We start from the raw sequence: 17072 nt of genomic DNA on the forward strand, positions 1-17072 counted from the left end.
AGAATTTCTAGACTGTCTTTAAGCCTGTTTCACATTTTATTTCTAAAAAGAAGTTGTAGCCGTCAACTTCTCGCTCATTTCACCGATCGCGGTTGATTATACCGAATAATATTTGATCTGTACACAAAAAAATATCATTCGGAGAGAATTTTTTTGGTAGGGATTTCTTCTTTTTGTCATTTTATATTATTTGTAATTTTATACCGTTGTACGGCACGCAATAATACGTGAGGTTAACCATGGCCGTAATTTTTTTATCTGACATATTTTCGGTTTTTTTGAAAAAAAAAAACAGAGGGCAGGTTGCGGTCGTTTCAAGCTTTAACGCAACTGTAGGAACTCTTCTCGCCATTTCACATGCTAACTCGCAGCACTGTAAATGAAATTTCCAAATTCTCAGATCCTGAAAGCAGTTTTTGGTTCAACAAAATCCTATCTCTGAAACTCGTTAAACGACATCGTATGTCCAAAGTGATCTCCGAAGACATACGACGTTCTTGAACCAAATTCTGAGATAGGATGCATTTACTCTCAGTCGACGATATGAAGAAAGAAAAGCGAATAATGAAGGTTCGAGAGCAAATTTTGCAGCTCCTTATTCAATTTTCATTTTAACAAATCATATTTGCGTATCCATCCCGAGAATCTGATTGTGAACTGCTTTTAGGATCTGAGAATTTGGAAATTTCACATATAGTGCTGCGAGTTAGCATGTGAAGTGGCGAGAAGAAATCCCACAGTTGCGTCAAAACTTGAAACGACCACAACCTGCCTTCTGTTTTCTTTTTCAACAAAACCGAAAATAGGTCAGATAAAAAAATTATGGTCAGGGTTAACCTCACTTATTATTGCATGCCGTATAACGATATAAAATTACAAGTAGTATAAAATGACAAAGAAGAGGAAACCCCCACCAGAAAAAAATCTCTCCGAATGATATTTTTTTGTGTACAGATCAAATATTATTCGGTACAATCAACCGCGATTGGTTGACGATATGTTCTTTCGTAGATTGAAAAACACATGCTTAACCTCCTTCACAGCACGCGAAATTATCTTGTACAATTCTTTATTTGTTCATTTCGCAAATATTGTCCAGTTTGGTAGTATTGAAAAAAATACTCGAGTCCAACTGACACAGAGACAAGTAATGCAAACTTCAGCGTAGTCATTCTTGAGTTTGAATGAGGAAAGAAAACGCGCCGGAAAATCATGGAGACAGACGAGAACCTCCCTATTTCTCCCTATTTATCGAAGTAATGTTACCGAAAAAATGAGATACCGCTGATATTCGTAATCCTGCACAGCCGCAAAACGTCTAGTCAATATACCGCGGCATTATATTTCCTTCCGTAAATCAGAGTAAAAAGTATCCCCTGTGACGTCATGTGACTCGCTCTTGCAGCATCAACAAATGAAACAGACGAATCGGCGGCAGATTCCACAGCATTTGAAAATTTGAAAAAGAATCAATGAAAATAACAGTTTTTACAAAATATGTAACGATCTGCAGTTATAATAAACCCGTGCATAATTAGTTTCATAAATTTTTGTATCAGTTGATCCGAAATACTAATTAGTTGAATAAAATATTTAGAACTAGTACTCAATAGATGGCAGTGTTTGATTTCATCACTGTACAATATGCGTGGTAGGTATAACACGTGTATAAATCAGGAACGTCGTTAAATCATGTGTATAAATCATTCCAGGCGATAAGATAAGATGTGTGTAGTTTTGCCGTTTACATATACATTTGATATATATTCGACAACCGGTTAATAATGATTTGATATCATTCAATTAAAACGTGTATACGTGATATAATAACACTGCATAGATGTATCGGCGGACGCTCTACTCGACTCGTCAGATTTACATATAACGCATAACTCTATTATACGTATTATGCCGTATAAGGTATAGCATCAAACTACAAACCTCTTCAAAGGTTTTATTTGATTCCAATATCCATGGTTTTCTTCAGGATCATGGGAGACGGTGATGTTCCTTTGATGAGAGTATTAATTAGACCGAATAATTACAGTAGGTATGTTTAAATTACCTCGTCCCGTTGAAGAGAGAAATATCTTTCAGACAATATAATAATATTATGCCTTTGATCAACAGAAGCCTAGATTTGATACAAAATTTACATATTATATTTAATTACATACACCGTACAACCAACCAGACAAACAATCTACCCACCTGCCCTTGTATAGCGGTAATCAACCGGCGGTATTTAAACACGGGTATTTTTTATTCGCTCAACTAGCAATAATTCAGCGTGTTGATTGATATTCAACCTCCAATTGTGATAATAACAAATATTCATGCAACTTTGAACGAAGTCGCCACCCCGGCACGGATAAATACAGATACTTTTATCTGACAATGAGAGAATATATCACGTATCGATGACCCGGACTACGCGAAGAATCGACGCCTCTATACCGCGCAATAAAAACTTCGAGTCAAGTTATTTCTTATTATTGATTCTTTTTCTGATTAAAAATAAGTAAAAGTTTTCTTCCTCCTGAGGAACAACAATAAGTAACAATTTTCTATCCGCTCATGTGCTTGTTAAACCGAATCACGCGTAAATTGCGGGGAAAATAATTTTACAATAAAATAATGTATACGCGTGCAACGTGGATGTTACCGTTCGCGCAAACCAACGATGTCGTTATACGTAGTTTTCTTTCTCTTTTTATCTATTCATTTCTCTCCTTCGGTGTTTTTTTTCTTTTTTTTTTCATATTGCCTTCTCTTCTTTTTCTTTTCTTGTTTGGAACATAAATTATACATACACTCTTAAACGACCGCATAAGCTGCTCCGTGTGCCTCCGAAACGGTGATAATAATTCTTAGAAAAAACCACACCGAAGGGCTGTTATAACGAGTTCTATATGGTGAAAGAATTTTTTTGGGATTTGTTAACTGCTGCAGCACCCCCCGCATCGTCCACACGGCAAACCCGTCAGTCATCGCGAGGCAGGTGGCCGTTTATGCTCTCCCGGTCATGTGGGCGAATCGAAATGAATACCAACACCCACTCACGGCCTCCTATAACAAGCCAGGAACATTTTTTGAGGATGTGTTCACACACTATTATATACAAATATGAAACAAGTGTCCGATCAAAGATAGAGCAAAAAAACAAAATGGCGGCCGTAATCAGATTCACGTTCCACCTCGCAACTTTAGCCAAACGGTTCTATCGACAGCCGATTGTATTGGCGACGATTCTTGTGCGGGTTGTATTCTGAGTCTGTGCACGATCGAAAAGCCTCTTAGAAATTTGATTTTCGAGAGACGTTACGAAGATAAGATCGTGGTGAGAATTGCTAAGGAAATTTTTGTTCACCTCCGACGTCAGAATCCACTCGTTTGAATGCGTGTATGATGGAATCGACTCGGCATAGAGGCGCATGTAGCGTTAAAGCGTATAATGTGCGTCGAGCTCTCGAAGGATGTGATGCATGTATTTATATACGAACATATGAACATACGGGACTCTAATTGCACGCCCGTACAGTATATATACGTTATACACGCATATATTGTAACATGCCTAAATATTATAACCATTCTAAAAGTGGTGTCGTACTCTATGCGGCATACATACACATATGCGGACAATTCAAAAGGCCAGCAGCTGCTAGCAAAAAGTTAAACTTCAGTTGCTCCTCCACGATAAAATGTACGCGTAACTTAAAGCGTCATTTTTGGGTGCCGGTTTTTCTGACGCCATCGTGATGCATCGCGTTTCCCTTGCTCTGCGCAAGATAAGAGGGCTGAGACACCGCAAGATAACTCACTGATTACATTAACCATACCTAAATACCAGGTGTAAGTCATGAGCACCTCGAGACAATCGCGACGATTAGTCATTTCGAAAAAATGCTGCAGGTTTTTCCGTTCGTGTTTTACCTATTTTTAGCTCCTTCACTTCCGATCGAATCGTATAATCGCAAATCGGAATATGTTATGAAGAATAAATTCTTAAACGGCAATTTTACGGTAGTAGTAATAGTAGTAGTAGAAGTTGTAATAATTTTTCTATGATTTTTGTTCACTCCGTACCGACGACTGCAAAGGTCTTTAACGTTTCTCGCCGGTCATTATACCTAGCGCGATTGTAATTCCTTGCGGATGTTCTCTGCGCTAGCAGTTTGTCCTACAGACTCTATATAAACCAAAGGTCAGTCCAACTAGCCGTCAAAATACTTCTATTCGTGGTACATGCATGCCGCATGCACGGGTGCATGTAGACATATGTATATCTCCATGCGTCATTTTAGGATCGAATAACAAGCGTATGTCGTACACCTTTACGCTCGTGGCCCGGCGATTCGAATATTATTAATTATGAACGTAGATATATCTGTGTACTTGCACTTGGTACATGCATCCGTTATTCCGTCTATCTGTTTACTTCTGCTTTATTTTCGTTTGTCGGTTTGTGTTTTAATTGCTCTGGCGCAAGTACCGACAGATAAAATATAAAATTTATTCATTCTTTTAATTATTCGTTGAAATATGTTCGATAACGTACAGCGCAATGTATAATGGACAGCTGTTCGAGTAACACGACCAGGGATAAAGATATTGCATTTGAATCGACATTCAGAATAAAAATTAATTAAAAAAATAATTTAACCACGGTCACCGTAACCGCGTCAATCCAAGGACGGCTACCAGCCGATCAAGGCGTGTCAATATGGCCATGAAGTTCGACGATTCAATTCGAAAAACGAACATATCCAGTATTTTTTTAACTTGACCTAACCTTTTATTTATCATCTAGTAAATTGCCAATTACAGTTGGGCTTGCAACCTATTGGATAAAATAATTTTCCAAGGTTTACATTTATCTTAATATCCGCGCTTGCTCCACGCATCCCCTCATTTTCCGTCATACATTTGAATGTATTCTTTCGCGTCTGGATTAGATTATACTACAAGCAGCTGATTAAAATTTTTTTTGTAAAATCAAAATGGCGGGTTGAAACAATCATCTCGAGATTTCAACCTGCTGAATATCTTTACCTGCGAGGTTCCTCGAATCGCAACTACTTACCGGCGTTTCTAAAACGCTGGCAAAAAGAAACAAAGTAATAAATTTTGTACTGAAATTACATCAAGGCGGTGAATTGCCAGAAAACCTTAAATTACGTCACGGCCATGGGACAGTTGCGACTCGACGACGTTAAAACTTCTTAAATAAAATTTTTTTCTCACCGAGCACCTCGATTCATCATGTACAAGGTGCGCTACGCTATTTCGAGGGAAATTCTTTCTCCGATGCGTGTATGCAATAAGTTATCTCGGTTTGTTTTATCGACGCTTGGAGTTATATTTCGAGTGGTAGAGGTATATCTTTATGACTTATCGTTGGCATTATAGATTGGCTCTTTACGAAACTGCATTGCCTACCCCCACATGTATATCATACATACCTAAGTAACGGCTCTGTAATATGTATAAAAAGAACCCCGAGACTGCAGGGATTCGCAAAAGCGTACTAAACTTCTAGTTTAACCCTCTTCCTGGTCATTAAAACTAATGGAGGTTGAACCTAGATATACGAATATACTTATATACCGTGCAGCCGACACACTGCCATTTGATTGAAGGCATTCTTGCACGTCACACAATTACTCCAAACGTACATACTTATAACGATGTAAAATTAGGCAGCGCTCCTATCGACATACGTATCAAACTAGGTATAATAATTATAAATCGACAATCGGCGTGCAGACCGAGATGCGCAAATAAGAAATTTATGTAAACACGAAAATATACACTTCTGCGTAAATTCTAGATATGAATTATTTTGATTTCGCATTTACAGACGCAATGACCGTGCAAAATTTAAACGATATGATACTCGAATCGTAATTAATAATATGATGAATCTGTTCGTTATAGAAATTTATAATTTGTACATAAACGGAATAAAACAAAAACGCCTTCATACCGTCACTAATAATTCAACGGCGAGAATTTCTCAAATATATATCGACGCCTGCGAAGTGACGATCTTCGCTTATACATATTACATGTATATTAAAAGAGAACGGCTAAGATTGTTGGGTTGAGCTTTAGCACTTGATTTCCGCTAACGCAGCGTGTATTTCCGGGGGCGAAAAAAATTATACAGATCGCTCCGCTCGGACGACCGCAATCAAATAGTAATACGTGGCGATATCAAATGGTAGTCTGGATAATACGCTATCCAATCGATGCAACTAATCCCCGCCGATGATATCTATCAGGAAATCCGAAAAAATCAATCATAAATAATTTATTTCCCGTTTGTCGATGTCTTCTGGGTAATATGATTTATACTTCTTATTCGGTTACTTATTTTCTCTGTTGAATTTAATAGATCGATTTAATTTTTATATTCATTACACTAATTTCGACCTACCCGTGGAGACTACCTCTATACATATTTGAAAACATTTCAACAGTACCACTTTTCTACGAAGAATAAATAAATACATGAATATAATCGAAGAAAAGATAGGAAGGAAACCGGTTTCTATAAACACGTTTTAAATTCGATAATATTTTTTTTTTTAATATGTATGTGTATATATTTATATATTTATATACATTTTCCCCTGTATATATATATATAATGATATATATCTATATATATATTTTATATTATATATACATGTATAACTTTGCACGATTTAATTTTTTTTTCAATATTTCAAATACCAGTTGATAAATCTAACATTTAAAATTGTGTATCCGCGTTTGTGTGTGTGTCTGTTTTTTCTTTTAGTGTGTAATCATATACAGCAATCACGTCGTCGGTAAAAGCTGTATGTTTAAAGCATTATGTACACATGCACTTTTACAAGTATAATGTAGCAAATAGTAGAGAAACCCCCAAGGATGCGGTACGAGTTTAGCAGTAATTGCCGTTATCATATTATTCTTATTGTTAACATAGCTTTCTTTTTTCTTTCAACAGTTATGTCAATTTTTTCACCTGTATACAACAATATAGATTTGTGCTTAACATAAATTGCAAACATATGTATACATCATTGATGTATCGTACACAGTGCATATAACACAGTGTTTCTCTTTTTTTAAGCTCTATCAATGTCCCTAACTAAAGGCATTTACTTCCAAAGGAACCAACAACCGTTTGACACCTAATTATGTGAAAAAAGAATCAACTTAAATGCATAAAGAAAAAATTGAAAATAATAAATATCATAACAGAGAACAGTATAAGTTTGTCTTAAAAGATCGATTGTGAAGAGAGCAGGATTTTATTTCTGCTAGAATAAAAATTCATCAGAGATGTGTATTTAATAGGTACTATACACATATCACAAATTCGTTGTACCAAACTGGTCAACAGATCTTCTTGGAAACAGTTATCATCTGACTTTATCGAATTGATGATTAATTGAGCAATAAATAATAACTATATTGGAAAGCAACAAATTCTAATTGCTCCTGCACTAAAGAGGCAGATCATATATTTTGAGAAAAGTTAATTTATTGTCTGTTTTTTTTCGTTTTCTTGCCAAAAAATATAAGTATAGTCAAGTTGTGATGTAGATGATTAAAAATATTAAAACAGTAATCCTTCCTAGCTGATCTTTACAACCTGAAACGAGCAATGACAGAGGATGATTAGAATTGAAGGCTAAACGGTGGTCGTATTTCAATTATTACAACTTATCCCTCCCTAAAGGTATTGATACTTAGCTAATTTGTACGAATCTTTCGAATAGGTCAATTAATCAAATACAGCGCAAAAGACGAATCGTGTGCTAATGTAATCGGACGAATTATATACTTCGAAATATTTTCTCGATAAGAATGTGTTTAAGGTTTCTGAAATAATTGATGGATAACGCGGTGTTGCAGAGATTTGGATGAATGGATGTCCTTTACAAAACCGTAATTTTTCACTGTTTTTGTACATTGTGTCTGGAATTTGTTCATAATTTTGTTTACAAAATCCGAATCCTTTTGAACAGATCTCTACGTCCTTTGATCGAAAAAGATAGAATAAATAAATGCAAAATGAAGAAATTTGTCTCGTCTTTTGCACCAAAATATGTACATACTAATGTATGTCGTCAGAAAATTGATGTGTGCTCTGAATGAAAATAAACCTGAAAATAAATCAATAACAAACTATTATCGCGAGAAACTACCGGCATTGCAAGGCGTATCCTAACATCGTTTTGCGATAAACTAAAAATGAATCACATTGAATCTGAATACATATTATATATATATATATATATATATATATATATATATATATATATATATAATTATATATATATATATATATATATGTACTATAGAAAAACACTTCAAGATATAGCACAATCTTATTTCAAAAATTGGTAATGTACCCATCTAAATAACAGGCAAATAAATATATGCAACGGTAAATGCAACAATAGGTAATAATGAAGGCGACAACTCGTTACTTTTCTTTCATTCTCAAACAGTTTCTAGATCAACTACCGTTAATGACATCCACCAGTTCTTGTTGAAGGAAAGGCTGGATGATTCTTTCAGATTGTAAGATTGATCTTAGTACCAGATCTGGGAGCGTTACATGGTTAAGACATTTTCAACGCTCTATCCGCGTGAGCCAATGCCAATGACCCGACTAAAGATACCAGTGTGCGATCCAGCCACGTTATTGGGTTTGGGTAGAGTAAACCACCCTCATAGAAACCAAGGTGACCACCGTGAGCTAGTTCTATATACAGTGTGTTGGAATGTTGAGCTGCAATAAAGAAATTTCATGGTTACCTGATAAGCACAAAGTTTAATCAAGCCCAGAGTCTTTTTAATATTACATTCAGCTACCAAAGACGGCAGTTTATTATCCAGAAAACGGGATACAACAAATATCTTGGGGTATGCCAGATTTCATAGACCAATTTTAGCAGAGATAAAAATTTCCAATCCCACATTCTGATAGAATGCCTTTCAAAACTTACATGCGAAATCCTTTATAGGACTCAATAACTGCTCCGGAACTAGAGGGTCATCCAAGGCGTTGATGAATAACATCGGAGTAGCTATTTTAGTTACATAATTAATGCAGCTACTCCAATTGTACAATTCTTTTACAGATCTGAAGTTGTGTATCTGTTCAATAATAAACACAGTGTTAAAACGGAACTTGCGTAATTTCAATAGTTACGGGTTTCTGGCCATTCTTTTGGTTCGTTAATTAACTTCTATTTATCGTTTCGCTAATTTTACCGAGTGGCTTTACCTTTCTGGTATATGCTTCATCAAGCTCGGGAAGCGTGGCAGCAGAAATGATGTCTCGTTCATTGAGACCGTGTCTTTGTTTGACTGAGTCAGCGAGTAGAACATATTTATGCCTTAGAATAATATTCTTTACAGATTCAGTCATAACATAGAGATAAAATCGTCGGAAGTTTTGCCAATTAAGCAAGAACTTAGTCCCTCTGAAAATGAAAAATCCACTCAATGATAATGAGATGGGAGAATAAGCACCGTTTTAAGAAATTGGATTACTCTTTGACCGAGCTATGGATAATTGACCAAAAGATCTCTGTACTCACTCAATGGCGTTGTAACCCTGGCAAATTGATATCGCCCCAATAATATTTGACAATTTATTGGTGCCTCGTTCACCAACATATTTAGTAACCAAATTTCCACCTAGACTAAAGCCTATACATACTATCTGAGTATTGGGATGCTTTTCAATCAAACTTTGCAACATCACATGGTAATCGTCGGTATGACCTGTTTAAAAGAACACAAACGTTCTCATTTCATTCCACGAAACCTGCTTTCGAATTATTACATTAGACAATCTTTACACCCCTGCGTCAACTTACCATAAGTGAATATCCTGGGAGTAGTAACTTTGACGCTGGACAGAGCACCAACATGGTTCAATACTGCACATCGATAGCCATGACATTGGCTAAAGTGTACGAAAGTGCGAATGTAGACACTCTCGGAGCTGTTTCCAATTCCAGGGCATATTGCAATTGTGATGTCATCTAAATCATTACACATAAAACCAAGCAAACGAATTAGATACAGCAGATACTGGTGAATCAACTGCGGTTCACCCTTGCTGGGCCAAACATATTTGACTAAGTTTAAAACTTGAAACATGAGCACTGCTACCAATACAGAGATACACACAGATACGAGGAAATTGCAAGCACTGCTGAAATTTTGTTAGTTGTTTAGTTTACTAGGGAAAAAAACCAACATTTTTTCCGAACTGTAAAACTCCTTGTTCGGAAAATACAGCAAGGATGTTAATGGCCGATGGTATAAAAGAGCATAAATTTCCAAACAATTCAAATGAGAAATACTTTGGTAGGGGAGGACTGAAAAACTCATGCAAAGTGTTGGTTACAGTTTGACATGATGAAACTTCGGTTAGTAAAAATGTATGGAATGACATGCTTATTACGTTAATCTGTTTGAAAAACCTATTTCAACCACGGCCAAGATAAAGAATGAGAAAACATCGTTAACATCTTCCTGAAACATGCTAAACAGGGATGGCAGAGACCGCGCACCGGATACAACTGATAAACAACGCGTAAACAAAAGTACCATGACCAAGCAGAAAACCTTTTACCAGCCCACATACTTCCAAGAATATCAACGTTGAATAAAGATAACTAACTCTAATCGAACCTTTGAATACCAGTCAAAATGTCCATCTTCAATGAGTCATGAATATTTGTGATTCTTACACCACAGGTGTTTACTCCAAAAGTATATGCATACTATTTGATCATCAGGAAACACTACGCAAAAGATGATAGAAGTAATTTCAATCAGTTTGTGTCAAGTCTGTGTACTTTCGAGGAACTTAAACTATGTCTTTACTTCGCGCATGAAAGCAGGCTCTCTCCAGTGCTAGCCAAGCTACGTCTTGAGCTAAGGTAAGACAACAGCAGTTCAATAATTTTTGCCCAAAACTGGCAGGTTGAAAAGCGAGCTGCAAGCACGCTGCAGAGGAGTAAAGTACCTAGATATATTTCCACAATTTCTGTGGTATTTGTGATCCAATTGACGTACCCCCAGAAAGAGGAGTCCTTAGAAATCTGTTCTCGATATCCGGACTGCAAAGGATGATGATTGTCATAGAGTATTCCAAAACACGAAGAGGAGAAGTATCATTCTGCTGGAAACGACATTCTTGGTTACATTTTTGTTGGAAGATTAGCTCATTTCTTTCCTTCACGTAGACGACATGTCCATGCTTTGAAATATTTCAAGGCTATGTACTCGATAAAAATGAAATAATAGTGATAATGAAGCAGGTTTCACGGTTGACGACTCTGCCTCCCAAGGTGATCGGTACTAACCCATAATTGCTTTTATCACATGCTCTAACAACCTTCAAAGCCGTTCCTCTACATTTATCCGCAATAAAAAATATGGGCCAAAGTATTACAAAACATTTTTAAAATACATTCAAATCAAGTGTCGATTACATTGAATATTCAACACAGCCACACGCTGTGAGGATGGTATTCAATGATCAACGGGAGTTGTCCAAAGTTGGTGAAAACTTTAGCCAGTGTCATTTAACATGGTTCACCACATCTCTTGTGTTTCCTCTTAATTTATCGAATGGAAGAAGTGCGACGAATAGAGACTGATAGGCCCCCAATCTCCAAAAATCGTAATGCAAACGTAGATACAAGAACGATTCGGAAAAACTATTTGAAGCCAATTATATGATCTTGTAACTACACTCGTACAAACCACTAATGACCATGACGAATCCAAAAAATATATTACAGGAGCAGCGTAATATTTACAATAGTGGTAAGGAATAGTGATCCTATAGCTTTTTCTGTTCCCTTTCGAATATCCATAATTCACCGATGAAAGATTAGCAATTAGTGAATGTACCTTGATGATCCGATGTTAATGGCTGGTAGAGATCGTAGGTTAACGTTGCATTATCGGACAAAATGATATTAACTCTTTCTCCGATCGGCCATGGACATCGAACCCTTCCAATAATGCTGTGGATTATAGTTTGCACATGTCCGCTGTAGCCCCATAGCCGTGTTGGTTTATACCTGAAATGAAAAACATACTTCTTAATTTAAAATAGTACTTTTGTCTTGAATTTAGATGCAACCCTCTTCTTTCAATGTACCTTGAAGATTCTGCGTCTAGATTATCAAAGTCTTTACTCATGTATTTAAATAAATCGTAACATCTGAAGCCTAGGAAAATATTTTTGGAAATATGTGAAGCTTTGAAAATAAATACCACTTATATTTAGAATTAGGACAAAACCTTCTTCTAAAAACAACTTTGTCACAAATGATTTATGGACTTCAAGAACGTATTGAAAGACCCATCCTACTATAGAAAAAAAAAAAAAAACGTTACCCATATATTTTTACTAATTTCGATTGTATTACCTCATCGTTAAAATTCGTAACCGATTTAGAATGACGTCATAAGCATGCAATTAATCAGAATACAAATAATGGCGTTACAAATTTGGCGTTAAAAAATATGTGACCCAAAACTTTTTTTGATAAGTCAAATTTGCACATTGCAGAGAAAAAACCTCCAAGTTCAGGAATCCCAATACGCTCTTCATATTCAATGACTTCTTTCGAAATTAAAAAGGAAATAAATAACAGTAAAACGTACGACATTTTGAGTGACAGTAGGAAATGTTTTTATATTGGTGAAAATAGAACGACAGCGACTCCGTTGTTAAATTGCTGACGATTCTAAATCTGAGACAGAGATAACAGCATAGCTGCAGAAATTGAAGGTGAAACTTATGGGAGTTTCGACATGACTTACGGGTCTCGTAATACGGGTGCAATCTTGAGGATGGTGGCGAGGAACGACTCATCTTTGCAAACGATAACTGGCTTCTGGGGAGCACTGTTCACGTTTAAAATTCGGAACAGAATGCAGAGAATAACTGCAAACACCGCAAGCAGCGCCGTAGACATCTTCGCTTGCCGTGTGCTGTTTGATACTTGTTTTTTTTATTTAGGTTAATTTCCACACCGGGTTTAGCGGCGGGACAGCCCTGCGGCGACCCGCTCGTCCGTATTGAATCTTTGCCAACCTTTCTTCGCGTAGATGTTTTAATTCGGTATGGAGTACCGCCTCTGAACTTCCTTGATTGCAATTACCGACCGAACAAGCGAAGGATCTTGTATTTCTCAGCCTTTTATCACTAGGCGACATACGTTGCGCATCAATCGAAAATAAACCGTACCAAGAACTACGTATCGCACATAGTACATACGAAACTACGATTATATCCACCGTGTGACTCACTCGGCAGACCGTCGAATACGGCATTTTCACAGACTGCCATAGTCAGCCTCATTTTTATTACCACTACTAGCGCCACTTATTGTCTGAACCGAAATTTAATACGAACGTTGCAAACTTCGGGCATAAGCTCGAGAATGTGTGCCGATGAACGTAGAGTTGCTACTGGATAGTCAGTCACTGTCAGTCCAAATAGTTAGACAGTAAAATAGGATCATGCATATAACATACAATACTTATCAGATCACTGAGATACTATTTTTTATCTTTAGGGGCCTGATTCTGATTTTCTATTCACCGGTGAATAGATTTTCCGTTTAATGCTGCCTTCTGATTGGTCTAAATGGCGTTCATCACCGTTTTCACGAGTGGAAAAATAATCCAAATCAGGTCCTAGTATCAGTTGGATACCTCCGAGGCGTTACTTTCTGAATTTTTCGAAGAAATCTATTCCTGAAATGTGAAAGAATTAAGGTTGTTTGTAGATTTTTTCTTTCCCTTATTCTTACAGATTGCATTCATGTCACTGTCACTGTCAGCTGTTTCGGCTGGATTTAAAAAATTTTGTTAGAACTATTTTAGAATACTGAAGAAGGTATTAAGTATAATGTCAAGGGTGGTAATTCTCGGTGCTACAGTGCTTACAATTGAATGCATGTATTTGATGTCCGTAGCCTATAATGCCTATAATCAATATTGTTACTCGGAAAGGCGTGTGAGACACTGTATAACAACGTTTGACGAACTGGCTGATAATTAATTCGTCCTGGTTAAAAATAGTACATATGGACAAGGAAGCAAGCTACTGCAAGTATCAACCTGAACAGCTTTCGTGAATTTTAAGTTAATCTTCACTCGGCACTATTCTATACAACATACATAAATATACATTAATAAATAAATTAACAAATAATACACAATAATGTACAAGTAAATTAAAGCCTTTGCTCGTGAAAGGTAGTGCAGAACCTCTGCGCGATTATTGAAGTTACTTTTCACGTACTTAAAAGCTTTAGATATCATCACTATTGTTTTGGTTTGGTAGCAATTTGTTTTTTTTTTCGTTTTTCGGATATATCTAACTATGTACACAATATTCCTTGGGATGCTCACCGGATGACTTGAGTGATCGAATCAAAATCGGGTTTATCCTAAGGTACATACGCATAAAATAACAATTCCAAATCGTTTGACCATTCGAAAAAACTAGAGCAATGTAAAGTCGGGAATACCATACTTAAATACTAAGCAAGCATGAGAAAGGAATGGTTTAACGGTATTTCAAATGAATTCCATAGAATTTTTCACTCATCTTACGGGAGAAAAAAAACCTGTTCCGTCAATCAAAGGTGTACGACATGAAGCTGCAGACGTTTTTTCTCATGGGGTCGCGACTGATTAGCCCTTGAAGTAATATTGACCGTAATCTACCGGTATTGAGGGCCCGTATGGGCCCGTGGGCGGCGATCGATCCCAACCAGAGTAAACTTGATCGTGTGTAGGATGACTGTGATGACCGCCGTCGCCGCTAGGCGATACGTGTACGTGGATCGGTTGTGGTTGCATCCACGGTTGTGGAGGCATGTACCAAGGCATTTGATGATGCGGTTCCGCATGTGGCTGATGGAATTTTGCCAAGAAACTGCTCACCTTAAGGACCAGCAGGATAACCCCTTTCATGAAACAAATCACAATAGCATAATCGCCCTGCGTAGAGATGGAAAATGTTCTTCATGTGTTTATTATTACAACATCAACGATATCTGGTCTTTCATCAGATCTATTTTCGAATCGATATTGAACGAAAGTGATTGTATATTACGTATACTTACCGATTAGCAAGCTTTTCAAAGATACGATTAGGAGTACCGTTAGAAGAGTCGTCATCACTCCCATCTTATACATAACAGGGAGCAACATGAATTGCAATCTTTTGATAGCAAAAGTTCTCCCCTGGCTTACTTCCTCGCCTGTAAAATAATTTTTGTCGTGTTAAATGTATTACTATTCGTCCCCCTTTCCTTGCTATTGTATAATGAATCGCACAATTTATTCGGTCGCAAAACTGATATCTTGTTGAAAAACTTTTTTAAAGTTTTTTTTACATTTTTTTCGTTACAAATAGTTTTAAGCAATCATCATCAACTATGTAAGATTCTGTGTAAATTCAGAACTAAATAAAGGATTAAATATCAATGCATTGAATATATTTTCCCTCCAAAAAACTGGTGAAGTTGGCCTACAAAACCTCACATATATTGTCATTAATTCAAATACGAGTTTGAAAGTTTTAAGATAGAATTTATTATTAGTTAAAAGTCAGATAAAACTAAAAGTGAATTGTAATCGGAAAGCCCTCGAGCCGACTTCGTTAGAAAGGGAAAATTGGTCCAACTAGATCACAGCGATCATTCTTATCGTTCGCGCACGACCAAGAATTTCAATTGTGCCAAGACTATTTTTAAAGTAAGCATTGGTACTTTATGTATAAATAACTTTTCGGAAATCAGCTTTAATTATATTTATTGTTCGAAAAACGCTATACCTAGGTCCTAAATAGACTTCATTCTGTGTTTTTATCATCTTCAATAAACTTGTTCCCATTTCGATTATTGTTCTATTTATAATTTGTTAGTATTTCCATTATTATTTTTCCAGTCACTGTGACCCAGCAAAATTTTTTTCTCTTATGACTGTCAGTGGTCATTCTACTCACCTTGACTACGTGCATCTGTCATTGTTTTTCTCGTATCCTTCTCTGGTTCTACCGTTAGCTGGGTCAGTATTAAGTTCTGACCGTTTCTCGAGTTGATTTCATCACATTCAGTACCGTTTCCATCGAGATTGTGGGCAGTAGCGTAAAGAATGCCAAAAAATAAAATGATCAAACTCAACGTCCGGCTCATTTTGAATGTTTATACTTTTTAGTTTGACTTGTTTTTTGAATTATTGTTCTTTCGTTGGCCTCACGGCACTGAAGCAGCGTTTTTGAATGAACATAAACTAAAGCAATTGCATTGAATAAAAGTTAATGACGCTGGTCGGACGGTACTGTCTGATGTATCACGATGCTAGCGAAGCAGTGAACAAAAAACTGCGTTTTTATACATCGTCACATCGCGGCACGACATGACGATACGACCGGTGGAACTGACGAACGAATGTTCGAATTTTGAAAGTTGTACTCAGTTGAGCAGACGCTATGTGGCTCACTGCGCAGCCGCAATGCGCAGGTCATCGTTTGTGTGCCGGGATCGTTTGGTGCGCCCTGAATAAGCAAGTCGTGCAATAGGTTTTGCACTTTATACAAGGCATACGGAAATTGCCGCAGGAATTCCGATTCCAATAAATTACGAAAAAAGGTAGCAAGGCCGGCGCAATTGATGGCTGACATAACCGAATGATAAATATTCATATAAGTAATTGCATAATCTCTGTGCCATCGACGAGTGAATGAATTTTTGAATAAATCATTTTTAAGCAAATGTTTTCTTCAGCATTTAACATTCAAATCTTTCATGAAATGTATATGCATAACGTATTGCACAATTTGAGCTTTTGAATCGTATGAAAGACTTTCTAACATATTTTCCCCTTTGCATACATATCTTTTCTCATGTTCTGAGATCTTGTACCGATGAGATGGTGATGTGCAAAGGTTGTGTTCATTAAGCCGACCTTGATACGGTACCTTCAGTTTTATTAAAATTTTCAAAAGA

The 17072-nt window shown here is 36.7% G+C and overlaps 2 protein-coding genes across 2 annotated transcripts; both read right to left on the reverse strand.

The window, feature by feature from the left end:
• Positions 1 to 8348: 8348 nt before the first annotated feature.
• On the reverse strand, positions 8349 to 13373 carry LOC124304819 (abhydrolase domain-containing protein 2). The gene is made up of 7 exons (XM_046763494.1): positions 12868 to 13373; positions 11947 to 12119; positions 9894 to 10061; positions 9612 to 9798; positions 9296 to 9494; positions 9015 to 9165; positions 8349 to 8797 (listed from the first exon to the last, which is right to left on the reverse strand). The coding sequence occupies exons 1-7, from the start codon at positions 13020 to 13022 to the stop codon at positions 8628 to 8630; spliced, it is 1203 nt and encodes a 400-aa protein (XP_046619450.1). The 5' UTR covers positions 13023 to 13373; the 3' UTR covers positions 8349 to 8627.
• A 983-nt stretch (positions 13374 to 14356) lies between these two features.
• LOC124304830 (uncharacterized) lies at positions 14357 to 16731 on the reverse strand. Its single transcript, XM_046763514.1, has 3 exons — positions 16070 to 16731; positions 15186 to 15323; positions 14357 to 15026 (listed from the first exon to the last, which is right to left on the reverse strand). Exons 1-3 carry the CDS (start codon positions 16257 to 16259, stop codon positions 14752 to 14754), a joined length of 603 nt encoding a protein of 200 aa, XP_046619470.1. The 5' UTR covers positions 16260 to 16731; the 3' UTR covers positions 14357 to 14751.
• Positions 16732 to 17072: the final 341 nt, after the last annotated feature.

Source organism: Neodiprion virginianus, chromosome 5, assembly GCF_021901495.1.
Source record: "Neodiprion virginianus isolate iyNeoVirg1 chromosome 5, iyNeoVirg1.1, whole genome shotgun sequence".
Classification (NCBI taxonomy): Eukaryota; Metazoa; Arthropoda; class Insecta; order Hymenoptera; family Diprionidae; genus Neodiprion; species Neodiprion virginianus.

Coding starts and splice junctions, on each gene's coding strand:
- LOC124304819 (XM_046763494.1), bottom strand. CDS start 13,022: ATGTCTACGGCGCTGCTTGCGGTGTTTGCAGTTATTCTCTGCATTCTG. Junction 10,062..11,946: donor ATTAACATCGGATCATCAAG/GTACATTCACTA, acceptor GTAATGATTTAG/ATGACATCACAATTGCAATA. Junction 8,798..9,014: donor TCCTATAAAGGATTTCGCAT/GTAAGTTTTGAA, acceptor TCTTTATTGCAG/CTCAACATTCCAACACACTG.
- LOC124304830 (XM_046763514.1), bottom strand. CDS start 16,259: ATGAGCCGGACGTTGAGTTTGATCATTTTATTTTTTGGCATTCTTTAC. Junction 15,324..16,069: donor GACAGATGCACGTAGTCAAG/GTGAGTAGAATG, acceptor ATTATTTTACAG/GCGAGGAAGTAAGCCAGGGG. Junction 15,027..15,185: donor TTTGAAAAGCTTGCTAATCG/GTAAGTATACGT, acceptor GTTTCATGAAAG/GGGTTATCCTGCTGGTCCTT.